At 45.1% G+C, this 20,672-nt stretch overlaps 1 protein-coding gene across 2 annotated transcripts in view; it reads left to right on the top strand.

Annotated features, from left to right (window-relative positions):
- The first annotated feature begins 8,366 nt into the window (after positions 1-8,366).
- The window catches only part of LOC149459604 (uncharacterized), a 67,980-nt gene continuing 55,674 nt past the window's right edge, over positions 8,367-20,672 (top strand). The window contains exons 1-4 of one of the 2 annotated variants that reach the window (XM_089680915.1): positions 8,367-8,478; positions 8,728-8,839; positions 12,590-12,696; positions 19,105-19,149. In XM_089680915.1, coding sequence (XP_089537041.1) covers positions 8,783-8,839; positions 12,590-12,696; positions 19,105-19,149 — 209 coding nt within the window. In that variant the 5' untranslated portion in view covers positions 8,367-8,478; positions 8,728-8,782. Of the gene's footprint in view, positions 8,479-8,599; positions 8,840-12,589; positions 12,697-19,104; positions 19,150-20,672 lie in introns of those variants that run through there. The other variant, XM_089680914.1, reaches the window with a different exon arrangement.

Genomic DNA, 20,672 nt, shown 5'->3' with positions numbered 1-20,672 from the left:
TATTCATCATCTAATTCAGAATGTTATTAGGCTGTGTACAAATACCACAAAAATACCACAAAAATACCCCCAAAAGGAGGAAGTCTGATAAAAAAAAGAAGACCAACTATACAATAAGCAGAAGGAGCTCTACACCAATGGTTAGAGAGTCCAATATATTATTATTATTATTATACAGGATTTATATAGCGCCAACAGTTTGCTCAGTGCTTTACAATATAACGGGAGACAATACAGCAACAATACAGTTCAATACAAGAGGGATAGGAGGGCCCTGATCCTTGGAGCTTACAATCTAAGAGGGAGGGGCTAGTGGTACAAAAGGTAATAACTGTGGGGGATGGACTGATAGGAGGAGTAGAAGATTCCATTATTAGCTGATGGCAGGATAGGCTTCCCTGAAGAGATAGGTTTTCAGAGATCGCCTAAAAATGAGCAGAGTAGGCGATAGTCTGATAAATTGGGGTAGAGAGTTCCAGAGGATGAGGGAAGCTCTGGAGAAGTCCTGGAGACGAGCATGGGAGGAGGAGACAAGGGAGCTAGAGAGCAGGAGGTCGTGCAACATTTCATTAAACATTTTGAGGTTTTGGACACCGCCTACCTTTCGATGGGCTTATATATTGTCTAATCTGAAATGAAATGCAACAAAAATGATATATTATCTAAAATTTCATTTCAGCCACTCAGTCTATAGAGCTGGAAGTTCTCATCTCTTTGGACTCTCTGACCATCGGTGTGGCACTTCTTCTGCTTCCTCTATAGTCTCACCGAGTTTTAAGGCGCTGTGTGGGAACCGAACCATTGAACCACCAACAGTTCACTACTCATACGCAGAGCGTGCAGGAGCCCTCTAGGCTCATTCCTTCTTTCTAGAGCCTCCAGTCTACCAGTTATTGGGCCAAAAGGCAGTCTAGCCTGATATCATGTGATCATAACTTGGCAATGCCAAGCTGCGGTTTCTAAAGCGAGCAAAATCCTCTCTTGCAGTAAAAGAGGTATAGACAGAGAGAGAGATATCATTTCCCCCGGTACAAATCATTAGTAAGGTCTCATCTGGAATTCACCCTGAGGTCATCACAGAGGAAAAGGGGGCGCTCTTTTTACGTCTGGAAGAAAAGAGATTTAATCTCCAAACACGGAAAGGTTTCTTCACAGTAAGAGCTGTGAAAATGTGGAATAGACTCCCTCAAGAGTTGGTTCTGGCCAGCTCAGTGGATTGCTTTAAAAAAGTCCTGGATTATTTCTTAGATACACAGAATATAACTGGATACTAACATTTTAGGTAAAGTTGATCCAGGGAATATCCGATTGCCTCTCAGGGAATCAGGAAGGAATTGTTTTCCCCTGAGGAGCAAATTGGATCGTGCTTTGCTGGGTTTTTATGCCTTCCTCTGGATCAACTGTGGGTATAGGATTACAGCTTTTTTTTTTTTTTAATGGTTGAACTGGATGGACTTTTGTCTTTTCTCAGCCAGACTAACTATGTAACTATGTATAACTTAGATATTTATATCAAGCTATTGAATCACCAATAACATTCACACATGGCCACTGACCTGATCAGTCAGCAAGGGTGGGTCATGCTCACCAATCACATGGGTTGGAGGGTGGGGTGTTAGTAAGGAAGAGAATGGATGAGAAGTTAAGAGAATCATTTACTAACTCAGGTTAGGCTGGAACAGGGGCGGACTGACCATTTGTAAACTCGGGCACTGCCCGAGGGCCCAGGGTCAGTAGGGGGCCCCATGAAATGCCCCTGGTACCTTTTTCACAGGCTTTTTTGAGTTTGGGCAAGGACACAGGGGTCCCATGATCCCCTATTGCCCGGGGGCCCCATGAATTGTCAGTCCGCCCCTGGGCTGGAAAGTAGCTTTGGGAATCCAATCAGCAAAGTGGATACAGGGGTGGATTTAGTGGATCTCCAGCATATCAAGAACATTTGCTTACGTTGATGGTCAGATCTGATCGCTGGGTCTTCCAGGAGACACTAACCATCAGGTGAATCAATCCAATGGTCTCCAGCTGTAACTTAACTATACATTTGTTTAGTGGGCTGACCTTTAATGTTGGGTTCATACCTATGCATTGCAGTAAAATAGGTCTCATGTAAGGTGCTGTCCAATGAGAATGGCCCCCCAAGGCAAGCTACATTAGGAACCAGGGGATGGACAGTGCAGCGCACCACAATGCACATACCATACAATACCAGTACTGCATTAAAAAAGGTGCCACTTTGGGTTTTGGTCCTTTGCCATAGGTCGGCAGCCCACTCTATACGAATAGGGTTCCCTGGCACAACACACGTTAACCCACAAAATACTGCACAATACTCACATTAACCGCAGGGGCACCGGCCATCTATTGGTCCATGTTCAGGGGCCATGTGTGATGGGACCCTAATGGAGGGGCATCTGTTTGGTCCATGTTCAGGGGCCATGTGTGATGGGACCCTAATGGAGGGGCATCTGTTTGGTCCATGTTCAGGGGCCATGTGTGATGGGACCCTAATGGAGGGGCATCTGTTTGGTCCATGTTCAGGGCCATGTGTGATGGGACCCTAATGGAGGGGCATCTGTTTGGTCCATGTTCAAGGGCCATGTGTGATGGGACCCTAATGGAGGGGCATCTGTTTGGTCCATGTTCAGGGGCCATGTGTGATGGGACCCTAATGGAGGGGCATCTATTTGGTCCATGTTCAGGGGCCATGTGTGATGGGACCCTAATGGAGGGGCATCTATTTGGTCCATGTTCAGGGGCCATGTGTGATGGGACCCTAATGGAGGGGCATCTATTTGGTCCATGTTCAGGGGCCAGGTGTGATGGGAAACTAATGGAGGGGCATCTATTTGGTCCATGTTCAGAGGCCATGTGTGATGGGACCCTAATGGAGGGGCATCTATTTGGTCCATGTTCAGGGGCCATGTGTGATGGGACCCTAATGGAGGGGCATCTATTTGGTCCATGTTCAGGGGCCATGTGTGATGGGACCCTAATGGAGGGGCATCTATTTGGTCCATGTTCAGAGGCCATGTGTGATGGGACCCTAATGGAGGGGCATCTATTTGGTCCATGTTCAGGGGGCATGTTTGATGGGACCCTAATGGAGAGGCATCTATTTGGTCCATGTTCAGGGGTCATGTGTGATGGGACCCTAATGGAGGGGCATCTATTTGGTCCATGTTCAAGGGTCATGTGTTGGTAAGCAAATCTTTACACTAGACCTAGAGGATCTGGAAAGAGTTAAGTTCATTGCTTTGTGGTCTTTAGTGAGCGAAGTGCGACAAGCAACACTTTGGTCTGCTATGTGGTATTTCCTCCATGAGTACATATTTTCTCACTGTAATGAATCGTCTCCCTCCCACCTCCTGTACTGTATGGTGAGGTGAGGGGGAGGAGGTGTCACATTGTGATGTCATGTAGTTGGGGTGATGCGGAGAGGACAGAGGGGGGTGGACTATGTACTGTATACTATGTGTAATATAAAGGCAGCAAACTATAGTGCTATGATAGACATGTACAGTGGCAGGAATTTGCAGCATATGATTGGGGGATATATGGGCCGATGAAAATGGCAGAGACTGAAAAAATAGCCCAGTACCCACTATCAAGAGGTACAATCTGCAGCAACGTATATTGAATGCTACCCCGGGGTACTAAGGCAGAGCAGTGCGTGCCATTCATGTTATATCATAGCACAATATGTAGATGTGAGCCATCTGCTCCTTGTGGTGTGTTGCATTTTTCCATGTAAAAAAATTGAACTATAGCGCTTGCTTAGTAAAATGTGTTGCCGCGCTCAATTATAAGTGCTTTTGCAGTTACAGTTTTCTGTTAGTCTCCCTGCAAAGTCCTAAAAACACCTGTTGTTCCTGCCAGTGAAATCTACCTAATGCAGCTTCCTGTGATGGGGTGACAACGATGCTGCCCTGCTCCTGAATTCACAGCAGAGTTGTCACACTGACAGTATGTAGGCTGTACTTGTTTACACTACAGTTGGATGAGCAGATGTTGGGGGTGTGACTATCGGCACTCTCACTGTTAATTCATACACCTGTAGCCTGTCATTCAGCACCTGGCCACCACACCTAGTCCCGCCCTTTACTGTTTGGATTGACAGCACTACCTCTGTTAGTGAAACCTCCCACTGTCAGCTGCATTGTCTGGGAGAAGGAACGTGTGAGATACAAACGAAGGAGGACTTGGCTAAAGCCTGCTGACATTACAGAGCTGCTCCAGGCTCTGGAGGGATCCAAACCAGGGTTACCACCTTTGCTTCAAGCCAAACCTGAACACTTTAGCAGCGCACTGCAAATTATTAAAACATTTTTTTTTAGTATTCACTATACATATATTTTGTTATTAAAGCGGAGTTCCACCCGAAAAAAAAAGTCAGCAGCTACAAAAACTGTAGCTGCTGACTTTTAAAATACAGACACTTACCTGTCCCTCGGTCCCGCGTTCTCCCCCCATGGCTGGTTTCACAGGTCGTCTTCTCTCCCCGGTGCCGGTATCTTCAGTGTGGGCACACGACTGTGACAGCTTGCGGCTTCACAGCCAGGTGCCCACTGCGCATGCGCGAGAAGCACTGCGCTTTGTGAATGGCCCCGTAGTCTTTTGGGACCTGTCACGTGTCCCAGAAGACTACGGGGAGGGACGACTTCCGCTTCCAAACGCCTAGGCGATCGCAGCACAAGTGGGAACTTGTCAAATTCGGGTATCCGCTCCCCAAAGGTGCCAATCCTTAATGGGGAGTGGGGGAAAAGGGCTTAAACCGGAACGTCCCCTTTTGGGTTTAAATAACATTTTTAATTATATGGAGTTAGCAGTCCTCCCCTACATCAAAGTTAACAGAGTTCCCCCTTTACATCCAAATCCACAGAGTTCCCTTTTACATCTGAATCTGCAGAGTTCCCCTTTAAATCTGAACTCGCAGAGTTCCCCTATATTTTAAGGGGGGTCTCTGTAGACTCCGATGTAGGGTAGAACTCTGGAGACTCTGATGTAAGGGATGTTTTGGGAACCCTGATTTAAGGGAGAAACATTAAGAACTCTGATGTAAATACAAAAATGTAGGGTTGCAGGGATGTTAAAGGGCAAAAACATTGTGTGATAAAAGAAAAAGGTAAAAAAAAATCTTATCACACAATATTTGTTTTTAAGAATCTCTCACGGGCTTTTTCCTTATATGTGATCCTTGATCATACTCCTGCGTGCTGTAAGTGATGAACATAATGTTTCCTGTTTCATATTGATATCTGTATTATGAATTGGTATCGATGAATGTCCATTTTCGAATACCAAGGTTCCAGGACTGTCCCTAAAGAACAGCTTCAGTCTCAAAATGCTTTGGACATTGAAATCACACTATCTAGACCAGTGATTCTCAACCTTCCTAATGCCGTGACCCTTTAATACAGTTCCTCATGTTGTGGTGACCCCAACCATAAAATTATTTACCCAGTAATTATAATTCATGAGTGTCGTTTTACCTCCAATACTGCTGCCTTCAACTCAGTAGCTGCTTTTAACAGAGTAGCTGCTTTCAACACAGCAGCTGCTTTCTACACAGTAGCTGCTCTTTACACATCGGAAATATGTGTTTTCCAATGGTCTTAGGCGACCCCTGTGAAAGGGTCGTTTGACCCCCGAAGGGGTCGCAACCCACAGGTTGAGAACCACTGATCTAGACTATAATAATTTCCCCAGCCTATGCTATATTAAGGAGTTCAGTGTTACATTATACTGTATGGTCAACTGCCACTTTTTGAGCTTTTAGTTATTGTTCACATTTTAATTCTGACCTGGTGTTTTTATGTGTGTTCTTAGGTTAATATATGTTTATTGCAGTCATTATTTTTTATGATATGTGTGTTTTTGCTCTTTAACATCCCTGCCACCCTGCATTTTTTGATTTACAGTTCCTCTGGGATGGGCACTGAATGATTTCCAGTCACACTATTTTACATTTGTGGACTCTGATGTAAGGGGGAACACTGCGGACTCTGATGTAAAGGGGCAACCAGAGCCCCCAATTACATCAGAGTTCCCAGCATTCCCCTTTAATCAGGGTTCCCATAGCCCCCCTTACAGAGTCCACAGAGTTCCCTTTACATCAGAGTCTGCAGATATAAAGGGGAACTGATGTAAGGGGGTCTCTGCTCATCAAACTCCTCTTACATCAGAGTTTTCAGATCACCCATTACATCTGAGTCCACCTTACATTAGTGTACTCAGTCAAAGGCAGAAGAGAAAAGGGAGGGAGAGGGGGAGGGACTGGGATGGAGGCTCAAGCATCAGCTGTCTACACCTTTCATGCAGATGTATCTGCTGGTTTCTGGACTTCAATATTCCCACCCACATATCCCTCTTCTGAGGCACAGCACTGGGGATTGGAGTGTGGGTGGTTAGACACAGAGGGGTAGGAGTGGGAGGTTGAAGAGCAGATTGAGCACTCTCTCCTCTCCCGTCCATGCGGGGACAGTGGTGGTGGAACTGTATATGGAAAATGTGCAGCGCTAGGAAATATTAGGACGAGTATGTATCTAGGCAAATACACATAAATAAGAATACTTATGTGGATCGTAAAACATCAATTCATAAATTAATAAGAAAAGTTCATAAAAAGTTCATAAAACCTTGAATGGAAATGCACCATAGTTATACCTGCATCTATGTCATATAATACTTAGAGATGTCAAAAATAAATACAGTTCATTCAAAATGATCTCCTGATGACGCTATTAATCCCAGTAAACTTGATATATTCAGGTGGGTGTGCAAGAAATGGATAAAATGCGCACTCACCAGATGCGCATGTAATTAGCGCGTTGTATAATATAGAGGTGGTCTGTCAGGTATCCCTTCTCAAGGTGGATCTGGATACAGCCTGGGGGTAGTCGGCCCTCCTTTTAGTTACAGGAAAAGATGGTCAGCCGGAATTCCCCTTTAGGAAATGTGTGGATCACCCTCTTCCAGGCTCTGGGATGGTCATCAGGGGATAGCTGGGAAATTAAAGTGCTTGGTGCGGAGCAAAATAAGGGGGGATTTCTATAGTGTAGTGAAAATGCTATAGGGAAATGCTTTAATAGTAATGTTATGATAAAAGGTCAAAGGTATACATACACTGCGGTTTGTGCAAAGAAAATAAGCAATACAGTGAAATTGCTCAGTAAAAAACTGACCAGCTGGTACCGGTGGTGGAACTGTGCTGGGTTTGGGCAGTGTCAGAGACACAGGGTGAGGAAAGTACTGCTGATAACCGGCAATTGTTAGAGAAGTGATCAGCACTGATCATCAGGGCACTGTGCCCTGATGATCAGAGCCCATCGGTGCCGCCCACCTGTGTCGCCCATCAGTGCCACCCACCTGTGCCCATCAGGGTCACCCACCTGTGCCCATCAGTGCCACCCATCAGTGCAGCATCATCAGTACCAGCTTGTCAGTGCTGCCTATCAATGCTGCCTATCAGTGCCTCCTATCCGTGCCACCTCATCAGTGCCCATCAGTGCTGCCTATCAGTGCAACCTCATCAACGCACATCAGTGAAGGAGAAAAATTACCTGTCTGCAATATTTTATAATAGAAAAAAAGAAACTTTTTTTTCAAATTTTTTGCTCTTTTTTTGTTTATAGCGCAAAAAATAAAACACCCAGCGGCGAGTAAATACCACCAAAAGAAAGGTCTATTTGTGTGAAAAAAATTGCATATGGGTACAGTGTTGCATGTCCGTGAAATTGTCATTCAAATTGCAACAGCACTGAAAGCTGAAAATTGGCCTGGGCAGGAAGGGGGTATAAGTGCCCGGTAGGCAAGTGGCAGGGGCGGACTGACCATTTGGAAACTTGGGTACTGCCCGAGGGCCCGGGGTCAGTAGGGGGCCCCATGAGATGCCCCTGGTACCTTTTTCATAGGCTTTTTTGAGTTTGGGCAAGTACACAGGGGCCCCATGATCCCCTTTTGCCCGGGGGCCCCATGAGATGCCCCTGGTACCTTTTTCATAGGCTTTTTTGAGTTTGGGCAAGGACACAATGGCCCCATGATCCCCTATTGCCCAGGGGCCCCATGAGTTGTCAGTCCGCCCCTGCCAAGTGGTTAACTGAAGTGATGAAAAAAAACAGATCGCCCATGTGAAAGGACCCTTAACCATTTTAGCATGGGCTTCCCGGGACCTGAAAACTATTTCAAGGGTTCCTTCATAGTAAAAAGGCTGAGAGAGGCCGGAATAGTAGGGCAGGGTTGAGTCTAACAAGGCGATCTGCCGGCAGACGTAAAAGTTTCTCATTTAAATCTAGCCGGGCACAAAGCCTGAGTGTGGCTCTCATGCAGTGATGACATGACGGAAGGTGGAGTTGGGTGACGTAGTGGAAGCGTCACATAGGAGGACAGTCCACAGCAAATCCTACAAGTCCTGTGTACAGGAAAGGACAGTGCACATTACATAAAGATACGCTTCTCAAATCACTTTAGTTGCTGGAAACTGTAAGCTTTGATGCCTGCAAGGTCCCTTTGTATAGTGACACATGGAATGTATAGAGGAGGAGGTGTGACAGGGGCTGTCGGAGGGTAGTACAGAGGGAGGGGGGAGGGGAAGGGGTGGACTAGACTCCATGCATAGCTGGCATGGAGGAGGAAATGTACAGCTCGACGGATGAGGAAAAACTAAGTTTTCTATCATAGTGGGCTGTGGAGTTCCAGCAGCAGATAATACAGGTTCTCTTTATTCTGCAGCGGTGACCCTTGTACAGAAGAGGCGGCACCGGGGACACGGTCAGCGCAGGACTCAATGATCTGCATACTGCTGGTGGCCGGACACGGCACGTTACTAGAGAGTCACATCAAGGTCCATCTCTTGCACGTCATACATTATTATTGCTATTGTGTATTTACTATAACATAACAGTTCTGCATGGGAGTCAGGCTGCCAAGAATCGGTAAGGAAGATACAGCATGCTGGGACTTGTGGTCCTGCAGTGGCTGCAAATTGGACAAACTTGCATATTAGAGGGCTTCAGCGCTACTGTGCGTTAAGCTGGCCATGCTTTATACAATTTTTTGGTTCAATTTCCTTTAGATTTACCTTCAACTACATAGCGCAAGGGCCTGCCTGACTGCATGCAAATTGGAATTGTTTATTTTTGACCTAATATTTAATGGTTTTGGTAAATCTAACAGAAAATTATATTATGTATGGGCAGCCTTAGAGAGCTCCAGCACTACTGTATAGTAAAGGGCTATAGCCTTACTGTATATTAGAGGGACATAGTGCTGTTGTATGTTAGGGAGCTCCAGCACTACTGTATAGTAAAGGGCTATAGCCTTACTGTATATTAGAGGTACATAGTGCTGTTGTATGTTAGGGAGCTCCAGCACTACTGTATAGTAAATGGCTATAGCCGTACTGTATATTAGAGGGACTTAGTGCTGTTGTATATTAGAGAGCTCCAGCACTACTGTATAGTAAAGGGCTACAGCCGTACTGTATATTAGAGGTACATAGTGCTGATGTATATTAGAGAGCTCCAGCACTACTGTATAGTAAAGGGCTACAGCCGTACTGTATATTAGAGGTACATAGTGCTGATGTATATTAGAGAGCTCCAACACTACTGTATAGTAAAGGGCTATAGCCGTACTGTATATTAGAGGGACTTAGTGCTGATGTATATTAGAGAGCTCCAACACTACTGTATAGTAAAGGGCTATAGCCGTACTGTATATTAGAGGTACATAGTGCTGATGTATATTAGAGAGTTCCAGCGCTACTGTATATTAGAAAGCTTATAGCCTATTTATCTATGTTAGTACAACACGAACAAATATAAAAAACCCTTGAGTCCTGGTTGAATCCATAACTAATCATTTTAGTTTGGTTTATATTAGAAAGCTCCAGCGCTACTGTATAGTAAATGGCTATAGCCGTACTGTATATTAGAGGTACATAGTGCTGTTGTATATTAGAGAGCTCCAGCGCTACTGTATAGTAAATGGCTGTAGCCGTACTGTATATTAGAGGTACATAATGCTGTTGTATGTTAGGGACCTCCAGCACTACTGTATAGTAAATGGCTATAGCCGTACTGTATATTAGAGGTACATAGTGCTGTTGTATGTTAGAGAGCTCCAGCGCTGCTGTACAGTAAATGGCTATAGCCGTACTGTATATTAGAGGGACATAGTGCTGTTGTATATTATAGAGCTCCAGCGCTACTGTATAGTAAATGGCTCTAACCCTCTGTATATAAGAGGGACCTAGTCCTTCTGTGGTCACTAAATACAACCAGCATGGTATACACCTATTTCATTGGGGGAAGTGCTAATGTGCAGCGCAATACCTGATACCATCAAAAACTATGTGTCTATGCCTATGCCTTCCATTATACTGTCATGAGTCTGTTCATGTAGATGCAGAATGGGGAATGTTTCCATTGAATTCTGGACTGCATCTTTTTTTTTTTCCTGGTTAATTCTCTGTGCTGTGACTTGGCACGAAGACGCAGTGACTACACACAGGATTTAGGATTTTTAGGCGCATGTACCTGGCAGTTAGAGACAACCTAAACATGAGGTTTTACCTTGCAGGTCACAGAGGGACAATATCTTCCAAAGACAGGAAGGCAGGATCAGGTTTTGCCATTTTCAGTCATAATAAACTCCTGAAAGATTTCCACAAAACAGGAAGTAAGGGGAAATCTCCCCAATAGAGGACAACAATAGAAAACAGGACCTGGCAGAGGTTCTGACTCTTTATCACTCCACCAAAAACTAACCAAAAAAATTTCCTCCAGCTCCAGTTGGAAGGCAGCTCACAGGTTTCGTATGACAAGTAACAATATACACATTCCCTTTTCATGGCTTAACTTTCCCTGATCCGCCTTCTCTGCTCTTGTTTTGAAGATCCGAAGGTGAATGTGTTACCCGATAACTTTCACAGTTGCATAACTCTTGCTGACGGCTCCAGATGATGTGGATACAAAATCTTTAATATCACAACAAAAGCTACATTTTATATGTTAAAAAATTAAAGACTTTGAGTTATGGGTGGCATGAGGAACAGTTTATCTTTATTGTTGTCCATGACCTCAGTGGGGACCCCAACTCAGTCCTAAGGTGACAGCCAAGGCTAGAAGCTGAAATTCTAAATTGCATCAATTTTATATTCCAATAGAGAATCCACTTAAAGCCCAGTGACACCAGAATTGTAGTCCCAGAATAGGTGTCACAGAGCCCCTAGAGAAATGTCCATAGGAATATATTATGAGAGGAGAAGCAGGAGGTTTGGCGTTAGACTGAAACTGGAGGAAGAGCTCTGCTCTATTTATGTAAAAAGTAGGCCTTGAACTTTATTTAACTGTTTGTATCTGCCGTGAATTACAAAAAGACTCTACCCACAGTTTGCTGCTACCCGTACACAAGGTTTAATTCTGAGGGCCCAGGGGGGTCATTCAAAGGACACTGGGTAACTATGAGGGCCCAGGGGATATTCTATGGTGTCAGAGGGTAATTCTTAGATCCCCTTTGGGAACGCTAAAGGTCTGAAGGTAATTCTGAGGGCCAGGGGGTAATTCTGAGGTAATAGGGGTCATTATGGGGATACTGGGTAATACTGAGTGCCCAAGGGGTCACGCTGAGGGCCTGGGAGTAGATCTGAGGCCCAGGGTGTCATTTTGAGGGCCCACTGAAGCCCAGAGGGTCATACTAAGGTCTCACAGGGTAATTTATTTAACTTGTTTTGGAATCCTTAGGGCACAGAGGTAATTCTGAATGTTCAGGGCATAATTCTGAGGGCTCAGGGCTTTCCCATGTGCTCCCAGAACTACCTCTGAGCTCTCAAAATTCCCAAGCAGGCCCTTAGAATTATAAAACAAGCCCTCAGAATTCCCTCCTGGGGCCTCACATTCACACTCAGAGCCCTCATAATTACACTGTGTCCTTAATATGACCACGTTTTCAGAAAGACCCATGGGTCTTTCTGAAAATACATGGTCATTTTGAGGACACATTGTAATTATGAGGGCTCTGAGTGTGAAAGCCCCAGGTGAGAATGTTGAGGGCTTGTTTTGTAATTCTGAGGGCCTGCTTGGGAATTTTGAGAGCTCAGAGGTAGTTCTGGGGGGATAATATTTAAGGGCCTGCTTAGAAATACTGAAAACTCAGGGGGTGTTTCTAAAGATTCAGGGGGATCCAAGGGTAACTCTGCTTCCTATAGTAACCCAGTCCTAATGCAAGAAAAAGTTAATCTGTCCTATGGCTTCATTTCATACCAACGGGCTGCATTGGTGTGAGCTGAACACAAATGGGACATGTTGCTTGTTCCGACATACTGTAAAGTATCACAACTAGCTCCAGCACATGGAATTACATGAGGCTTAAAAAAAGGAAAAAAAAAGCAAGTACTGCAATCTGTTTTAACAATGCATTAGATTGCGTGGCGGAATTGTTCCAAACAAACTTGTCAGTCCAGATTCATAGTCATAGCAGGCCAGTCTGGGGAAGTGGACTGACAGCTCACGGTAGAAAGTTTACTATTCACATTCCTGTAATGCAATCACTATTTGAATGGAAGCCAAGTAATATTTACTCTCTTCTACAGAATGACCAGAGTGGGTTATACAGCTTCCTAGAAGATGTTCCCAAAGCTCTGCTACCTGGAGTGGGAGGGAAGAAAATTCTGGACTTCTGGTGGAAGGCGGTCAACACGTAGGTTACCAACTTCAATTTTCCATTTTGTTCTGGAGTTTTAAAATGTCTGACTACCCAAAATGTTATAATAATTTAGTCTTGTATAGATGCTGTAAGGTAACTCCCTTTTTTACACCAGCAAGACAAATACTACATACTTCCAGGTATGGCAGAGTATGTGACTGAATCCCCTTCCTGCCATGAGGTAGCGCTGGACACCAATCACAAGCTTTCCAGCTTTGTCATGTAGGGGTGGGGAAGGCATTCTTGCCAACATTTCAGTCCCATTCCCTAAGTTACCCCTCCCAAAGTCTGCTTCAGACTCGTCCAGGGACAGGACAGTCCTGCCCAGACTATGACAATTTTCCTGAATGGCACACCCAAATTCCACCTCTAATTATGAGGGGACCCTTGATCCCCATAAGAAATGGCTTGTTACTGAAGCATAGTAGCTCAATTACTACTGCAATCCCAGAACATTGCCTGCATTACGGGACTAAGGTCAAAAATATGGGACTGCCCTAGCAAATCCAGGACAGTCAGCATCTGTGACCAGTATTTACAGGACAACTTTACCTTCAGTACAGTACTCGGAAACATTTTCTATCACAATGTCTTGTATAAAGAAGATCACAACTTTTGAACTGTGGTGCTACAGGAGTCAACTTGACGGACATGGTCAGGAATGAAGAGGTGCTGTAAAGAGTCAATGAAGCAAAACCACATCTATTGGAAGGAATGTTGAAGAGAAATAGCAATTGTTTAGAACAAATAAGCTCAGCTAAAGAGGATCTATGCAAGATTGTGGAAGAGATCAAAATAAAGAACGGGAGAAGAAGAACATAGTTGATGGATGGCACCCAGGACGTGACAGCCAGTTGGAATGTAAAGCAGAGCCTTAATGTGGCAAAAGACAAGGCCAGATGAAAACCGTTGATGGAAGCTGGATTCTAGATTTGAAGCTCACCAAAGACCGCAAGCAATCATGATAGTGGTTATGGTAATTAGAATTTCTATCCACCAGGTGGAGCTGTGTAGAATCATTCTCGGGTTTACCAGGCTACTCTTAACTGCTTTTCCAACAAAGTGTTGGGCACCTCACTGAACACCCAGCTGATTGAGTTAGAGCAGCTTCTCTCAAAATGTTTACCACAGAGGAACCCTGGAAATAATTTCAGTGAACCTCTGCTATAATATATTAATTGAAGGTCAGAGAGAAGAAGACATTGCTGTTCAGAGGAAAGAAGGCATCTCTTACAGGGGCAGTCAGAATGTCATTCTTACAGACAACTATAAAATCATGCCATGAAGCTGGGTCATTCAAGTGGCATTGAAATCAGGATTGTGCAAGCACCCTCAGGTGGGAGATCAATCAGTCACAGATCATGGAACAGCTGGTAACCTCTGGAGAAACCCTAGTTGAGAATGGCTAGGATGGAGGCATGAATCATCCCCCTCTCTGCTAGGCACATAGTCTGAATTAGAAAGCGATTGAAAGGAAAACTCATAGTGCCTTTTAAATCCTTTGTCATACATACACCTTGTACTACATGTTTATGCTTGAATTTCAATAACAAAAAATATAAAACCGTTTCCCAAGAACTATGAACTTAGAGCAGAGTTCCGCCCAAAAGTGGAAGCTCCGCTTCTTTGCCTAGAAACCCCCCCCTCCACTGTCATATTTGGCACCTTTTGGAGGGGAGCGGGTACCTGGTTTTGACAGGTACATACTCCCACTTCTGGTTCAGTTCGACGTGGTGACGTGAGCCAGAAGATAGGCCCCTTCCTTCCACCCACAGTCTCCTGGGAACCTTCACAGATCCCAGAAGACTGCCAGACCAATCTGGATGCTCAGCGGGCACCCGGCTGTGAAGCCGCAAGCTGTCACAGCCTGATGCCCACAGTTGAGATGCCGGCGCTGTGAAGAGGAGAAAAGGGATGGCGTGGGTGAGAACATCGCTGGACCCGGGGACCCTGGGACAGTTTCTGTAGCTGCTGACTTTTAATAAACACAAAAATGGCTGGAACTCTGCTTTAAACAAAAGATGAAAATTAAACGTTAAGAAAAAGAAGGGACGCAGCTCATCAACCTGGTGTTCTTAGTATATAGATCAGTGGTTCTCAACCTGTGGGTCGCGACCCCTTTGGGGGTCGAACGACCCTTTCACAGGGGTCCCCTAAGACCATCAGAAAACACATATTTCCGATGTGTAAAGAGCAGCTACTGTGTAGAAAGCAGCTGCTGTGTTGAAAGCAGCTACTCTGTTAAAAGCAGCTACTGTGTTGAAAGCAGCAGTATTGGAGGTAAAACGACACTCATGAATTATAATTACTGGGTAAATAATTTTATGGTTGGGGGTCACCACAACATGAGGAACTGTATTAAAGGGTCACGGCATTAGGAAGGATGAGAACCACTGATATAGATGAACGTGGCCTCAGCCAGTGCCGCTCCAGCGATGCCTACTGATGCGTTTCACCCCACCCACCTGGGGCTTGGTCTCTGTGAAAGTGCATGGTTCATGGCTGGAGTGGAGCTGGCTGAGGCCACATTCGTCTCTCTCTCTCTCTCACTCTCTCCCTCTCTCTCTCTCTCTATATATATATATATATATATATATATATATATATATATATACACATATACTAACCACCGGGGAGACCTTCAGCTCAGCTTAGAGAGGCATTGTAAGTTTTACAATGACAATTGAAACATGCAGAATCTCGCCCCCCCCCCCCCCCCCCCCAGCACCAGATGTCATGACCCCTGCAGCTATAATGAGGTCTAATGTGGACGTTCATTATGGAAAGTACATAAGTATCCTTTAAGAGGATCATGATAAATTAACAGTGAGCAACAGTGGATGTCAACACAAGAGGAGTTAAATAACATGAACAAAACATGTTATATGCACTTAAAACCTAATGGGAACATTGCTGTTATATTTAATGGTCTAATAATAGACCAGACTCATTTCAGGGTAGTGGACGGAGCAATGCAAATTATTCCTTTATGCCTGTAAGGGCAAATGCTGGGTGCAATAACTAAAAAGAAGTCATATACATGCACACAATCAACATGTAGTCATGCAGGTACCTTTTTAATCAGCATTTAAACCATTACATATTCTATGCATGTGAAAGACCATCTACCCAATGAATACCTGCCCTGGCACATCATAGCATTCACCCGGCACTCCAAGAAATAAAGAATCCGACTGCAATATTCTTGCACTGTCAAAACATCCACTTTTATTATCACATGACACACAGGAGGATATATCTTATTTTCATCACAATCTGCATAATAACACACACCAATAATAATGTGAGCATTACAGCATGAAATAGACACATTTGACAGCGTCACAGCATATAATTAATACATTACTAAAACTATGTGGAAGTGGGAAGGAACAAATCCCATCGGAACCATACTGCCTGGGGGGTCACGAGGAAGCCGTAACCATGACTAATCGATGACCCCATATAGCCTTGGCAAAAATCCCAGCGTTAGAGCTTCCCTTCACACATGGAATGGCTTCCATGAATTGATCTCTCTTGAACTTCCAGCTTTTAAACCATTTTTCTGGAAGCTGTCCAATAGTGGGTGGGCGCCACAACCACCACAGGAGGAGCTAGCAGAAGGGTTCCGCGAGGATAACAAAGTCACGTTCAACCACCATATTGATCCCACATCGTTATCTGAAAAGTCACATTTTTGCTTCTTATCTACCCCAAGCGTCTTCGCATCTACCCTAAACTTAAGGATTTCTAACTTCTCAAGCAAGTAGACGTCTTTAATCTCCTCCCGCCCGCCATATAGTACAATGACGGGCGCAAAGGCGGTTCTTTCGTTCTTTCGTTCATATGATGTCCTCCCATTCTCATCGTGCATGCGCGGCTCCAGGGGTGCGCAGCGCGGCGATCGGCGGTGCGCTGTGTCCCTCGGACACAGCGGATCACCGATCCACGGAAAGAGCCGAAGATGTCGACTCGGTCTTGTGATCAGCTGTGTCCAATCACAGCTGATCACATATAAACAGGGAAATGCCTGTTATTGGCATTTCTCTCCTCACGAGCTGTCACGCTGACAGTTCGAGAGGAGAGGAGAGCCGGTAATCAGCTTTCCGCGGAGGGGACATGTACACTGATCATCAGGGCACTGATGATTAGTGTAGCCTCATCCATGCCACCTGCCAGTGCCACATTTCAGTGCCTACCAGTGCACATCAATGCCACATAACAGTGCCCATCTGAGCTGCCTTTCAGTGTCACCCGTCAGTGCCAGTCAGTGCCACCTATCAATGCCACCTCTCAGTGCTGCCAATCAGTGTTGCCTATCAGTGCCCGTCAGTGCCGCCTATCAGTGCCATATATTAGTGCTGCCTTTCAGTGCCCATCAGTAATGCCTGCAGGGGCGGACTGACAACTCATGGAGCCCCCGGGCAATAGGAGATCATGGGGCCCCTGTGTCGTTGCCCAAACTCAAAAAAGCCTATGAAAAAGGTACCAGGGGTATCTCATTGGGGCCCCCTACTGACCCTGGGCCCTCGGGCAGTGCCCAAGTTTCCAAATGGTCAGTCCGCCCCAGGATGCCTGCCAATACCCATCAGTGCCACCTTCCAGTGCCTCCTCATCAGTGTCCATCAGTGCCACCTATCAGTGTCCATCAGTGCAGCCTATCAGTGCCCATCAGTGCAGCCTAATTAGCGCACGTCAGTGAAGGAGAAAAATCACTTATTTACAAAATTTTATAACAAAAACTAAGAAACTTTTTTTTTCAAAATTTTCACTGTTTTTTGGTTTGTGTAAGAAAAAATAAAAAACCCAGAGGTGATTAAATGCTACCAAAATAAAGCTCTATCTGTCACAAAAAAAATTATAAAAATTTAATATGGGTACAGTGTTGCATGACCGTGCAATTGTCATTCAAAGTGCGACAGCACTGAAAGCTGGAAATTGGCCTGAGCAGGAAGGGGGTATAAGTGCCCGGTAGGCTAGTGGTTAAACAGGTTTTTAGCATTTAATGTGACATAATAGATGTCATAAACACGTGCAGTTTCCATAAACAAGTTTTTATCTTGCTCTAAGCAGAATGTCTTGTGACTTTGTTCCTTTGGCTTAGAGAAATGACATCAGTCACCTCTCATGCTCCTGGCATCTGGGCAACAATGCTTGTTGGAAAAATTTTAAAAATTACCTAAGAAACAAAAGGGTCCAAGGCCAACACATTTCACAGGCATTACAATGCCCCAACAGAAAGATGCATATCTAGAACTACTGGTGTACGGTGCAGATAATCTTAATGTAGCTCATACCCCCGAAGAAACCACTTGATGTGTTGGGTCCTCTGTTTTCTTGCCCATTACTTTGCTAACAGCTCTGCACTCTCTGACATATCTGGTTGGGCTGAGGATATGGATGTAGATACCTGCGTTCATAAATACCCTTCTGCTGGCCAGCTCATTGGGGGCCCAATCCTTGCATTGGAGCACACTTGGTAGTGTCCCTTTAAGAGTTGGCGCATCAAAAAAGTCAGTGTTCCTAACCAGCAACTTTGTCCCTCTATTAGGTTGTAGTGTATGGTTGGCTATTGACTGCTTACCATTCCTGTCATAGCACCAGGCACAAAGGGTTTCCCTCCTTCTCTCTGGTGGTATCCTCAGCATGTGGCTCTTTACTGTAAAACAGGCTCCCCACAGTCCAGTCCAGGGTCAAGGATATGTGGTTATTATTATTATTATTATACAGTATTTATATAGCGCCAAAGGGTATGCTCAGTGCTGTACAGTAGCAGGGGAGACAGAACATGATTATGTGTTCAAGGATAGCGTCTGCTCTACTTCCTCTGTAAAGATGTCCTGCTCACTGCACACAGGTTGGTTATCATCTGCCTTTTAATATCTCTGGCTTGAGAGTTGTAGTTTTCCAGCCAGTCTGTGTTATAGCTCAGTCTCTCCTGCAAACTATATTTCCCACAATCCATCACGATTTTCCATCTCCCCTTGTACTCCATGTTCTACAGGTGCCCTCTAGTGGATGGAGTCATAAACAACACTGGTTGTATTTGTAAGTTTTTTGTGGATACACACACAGAGCAGCAGCAGCACAGTTAGAGGGTAGCTGATCCTTTCCTGCCAATTAAATACCGATTACACAAATATTATAGAACCATTTTATCTCAAACTGCATAGAGCTGTTTCAGCTGCTTGCCCTTCATCAGTGCAGTGCATACAACCTATGGAGTAGGGCTTGGGTCCCAATGAGGTAATATAACTATACAGGCTATGGTGAGAAGGGACTAAAGGAATCAAATAGCCTCTAATTGTTTTATATATAGTGCACAAAACAAATTAAATGTCACCCGATTTGGACTTACATCTACGTTCAATGTCACTTTTTTCTTCTCCCTTTCTTGTTCAGGAGACAGCTCTTCAGTGAAGTCTACCTGGTGACAAACGCAGACAAGTAAGCATGTTTGTTTTTCATTCACTGTGTGATCATCCTTATCTGCCTCCATAATCCAGTTGTGGTTACAATAAATCTTTTCTCAGTGTCTGTCCTGGTTGTACAGAAGAAATAAATTAGTATTTGTATATAAAAAACACACAGAAGAGGGCGCCATCTATGTGCAGCATTAAAACATTTATTGTATTAAACAAACTGGCAAATCACATGAAGTAAGTTTATGAAGGCATGGGCTAAGAAATCAGGACATCCAGGGAACCCTGTAGCAGAAGCATCCTGTCCAGGGATCCCATGACTGAGTGCTGGATGTGAGTCACCAGTTTGTTTTTATCATACAATAAATGTTTTAATACTGCACTTAGATGGCGCCCTTTTTTGCGTGTATTTTTATGACTTGATTCAGAGATTTCTTCTGTCTCTTTGGAGGAGCTGCATCTTGTGAAAGGAAGCTTACCTGATTCTACCTATGACATACCGGATAAAGACTAGTTTATTGGACCACAGATGTTACATTTCTATCGCAGACACCCAGAACATGCAGTGTTTTTTCACATTTAGCCCACAGCAGGGTTTTAGAGCCAACAGCCGCCTCTCTTGTAAAGGTAATCCGAGCAGCTAACTAGCCGCTGGATCACTTTTACAAGCAGCAGGATGGGACGCCCGCCCCCCCTCCCGTCACCTTCAGCAGGCTGTCTAGGGCTGCTAGCTGTATAGGATTGAAAGAATGAGCTTTGACACTTATGCCTGGGTTTCTGTCCATTGGAATCAACATACCTCCCAGACGTCGGCAGTGCGGGAGCTCAGTGGTGATTGATGATTACTGTCGGTTGCTCTCTGCCTTCTCCCCCACTGGGTGCCTAACCCCCCCCCCCCCCCCCCGCCTGCCCGCAGCTCCACCTCCCAACTTTGCCCCTTAACTCTGGCTCCCACAGAGTGCTCTCTTGCTTGCTTGCTCCCTTCCTTCCATCCACCCCTCACTTCCATCCACCCCTCACTTCCTTCCAACAACCCTCCCTTCCTTTCTTCCACCCACCCCTCCCTTCCTTTCTTCCACCCACCCCTTCCCTTCCTTCCTTCCATCTACCCTCCCTTCCTTCCTTCATTTCACCCCTTCCTCCCGTTCTTACACCCCTTCCTTCCACCCCTCTCTTTCTCCCTTCCTTTCACCCCTTCCTCCCTTCCTTCCTTCCACCCACCGCTTGCTTCCTTCCTTCCTTCCACCCCTTCCTCCCCTTCCTTCCACCCCTTCCTCCCTTCCTTCCACCCACCCCTTTCTTCCTTCCTTCCTTCCTTCCACCCGCCCCTTCCTCCCTTCCTCTCACCCCTTCCTCCCTTCCTTTCACCCCTTCCTCCCTTCCTTCCACCCACCCCTACCTCCTGTACTAATGAAATTTTTAAATAAAACCTTTCCATTTTCATTATATACCTTTAGACCCATTGATGTCATCACTGGGTCTTTGTGCTTCTCTATGCAATGCAGGCAGGTCATGGCTGGTGGGAGGTTCCGGTAGGGTGATGTACAT

This window comes from Staurois parvus, unplaced genomic scaffold (assembly GCF_062004578.1).
Source record: "Staurois parvus isolate SC_StPar_1 unplaced genomic scaffold, SC_StPar_1.0 ptg000253l, whole genome shotgun sequence".
NCBI lineage: Eukaryota > Metazoa > Chordata > Amphibia > Anura > Ranidae > Staurois > Staurois parvus.
This window is presented reverse-complemented; position numbering and strand designations above follow the sequence as displayed.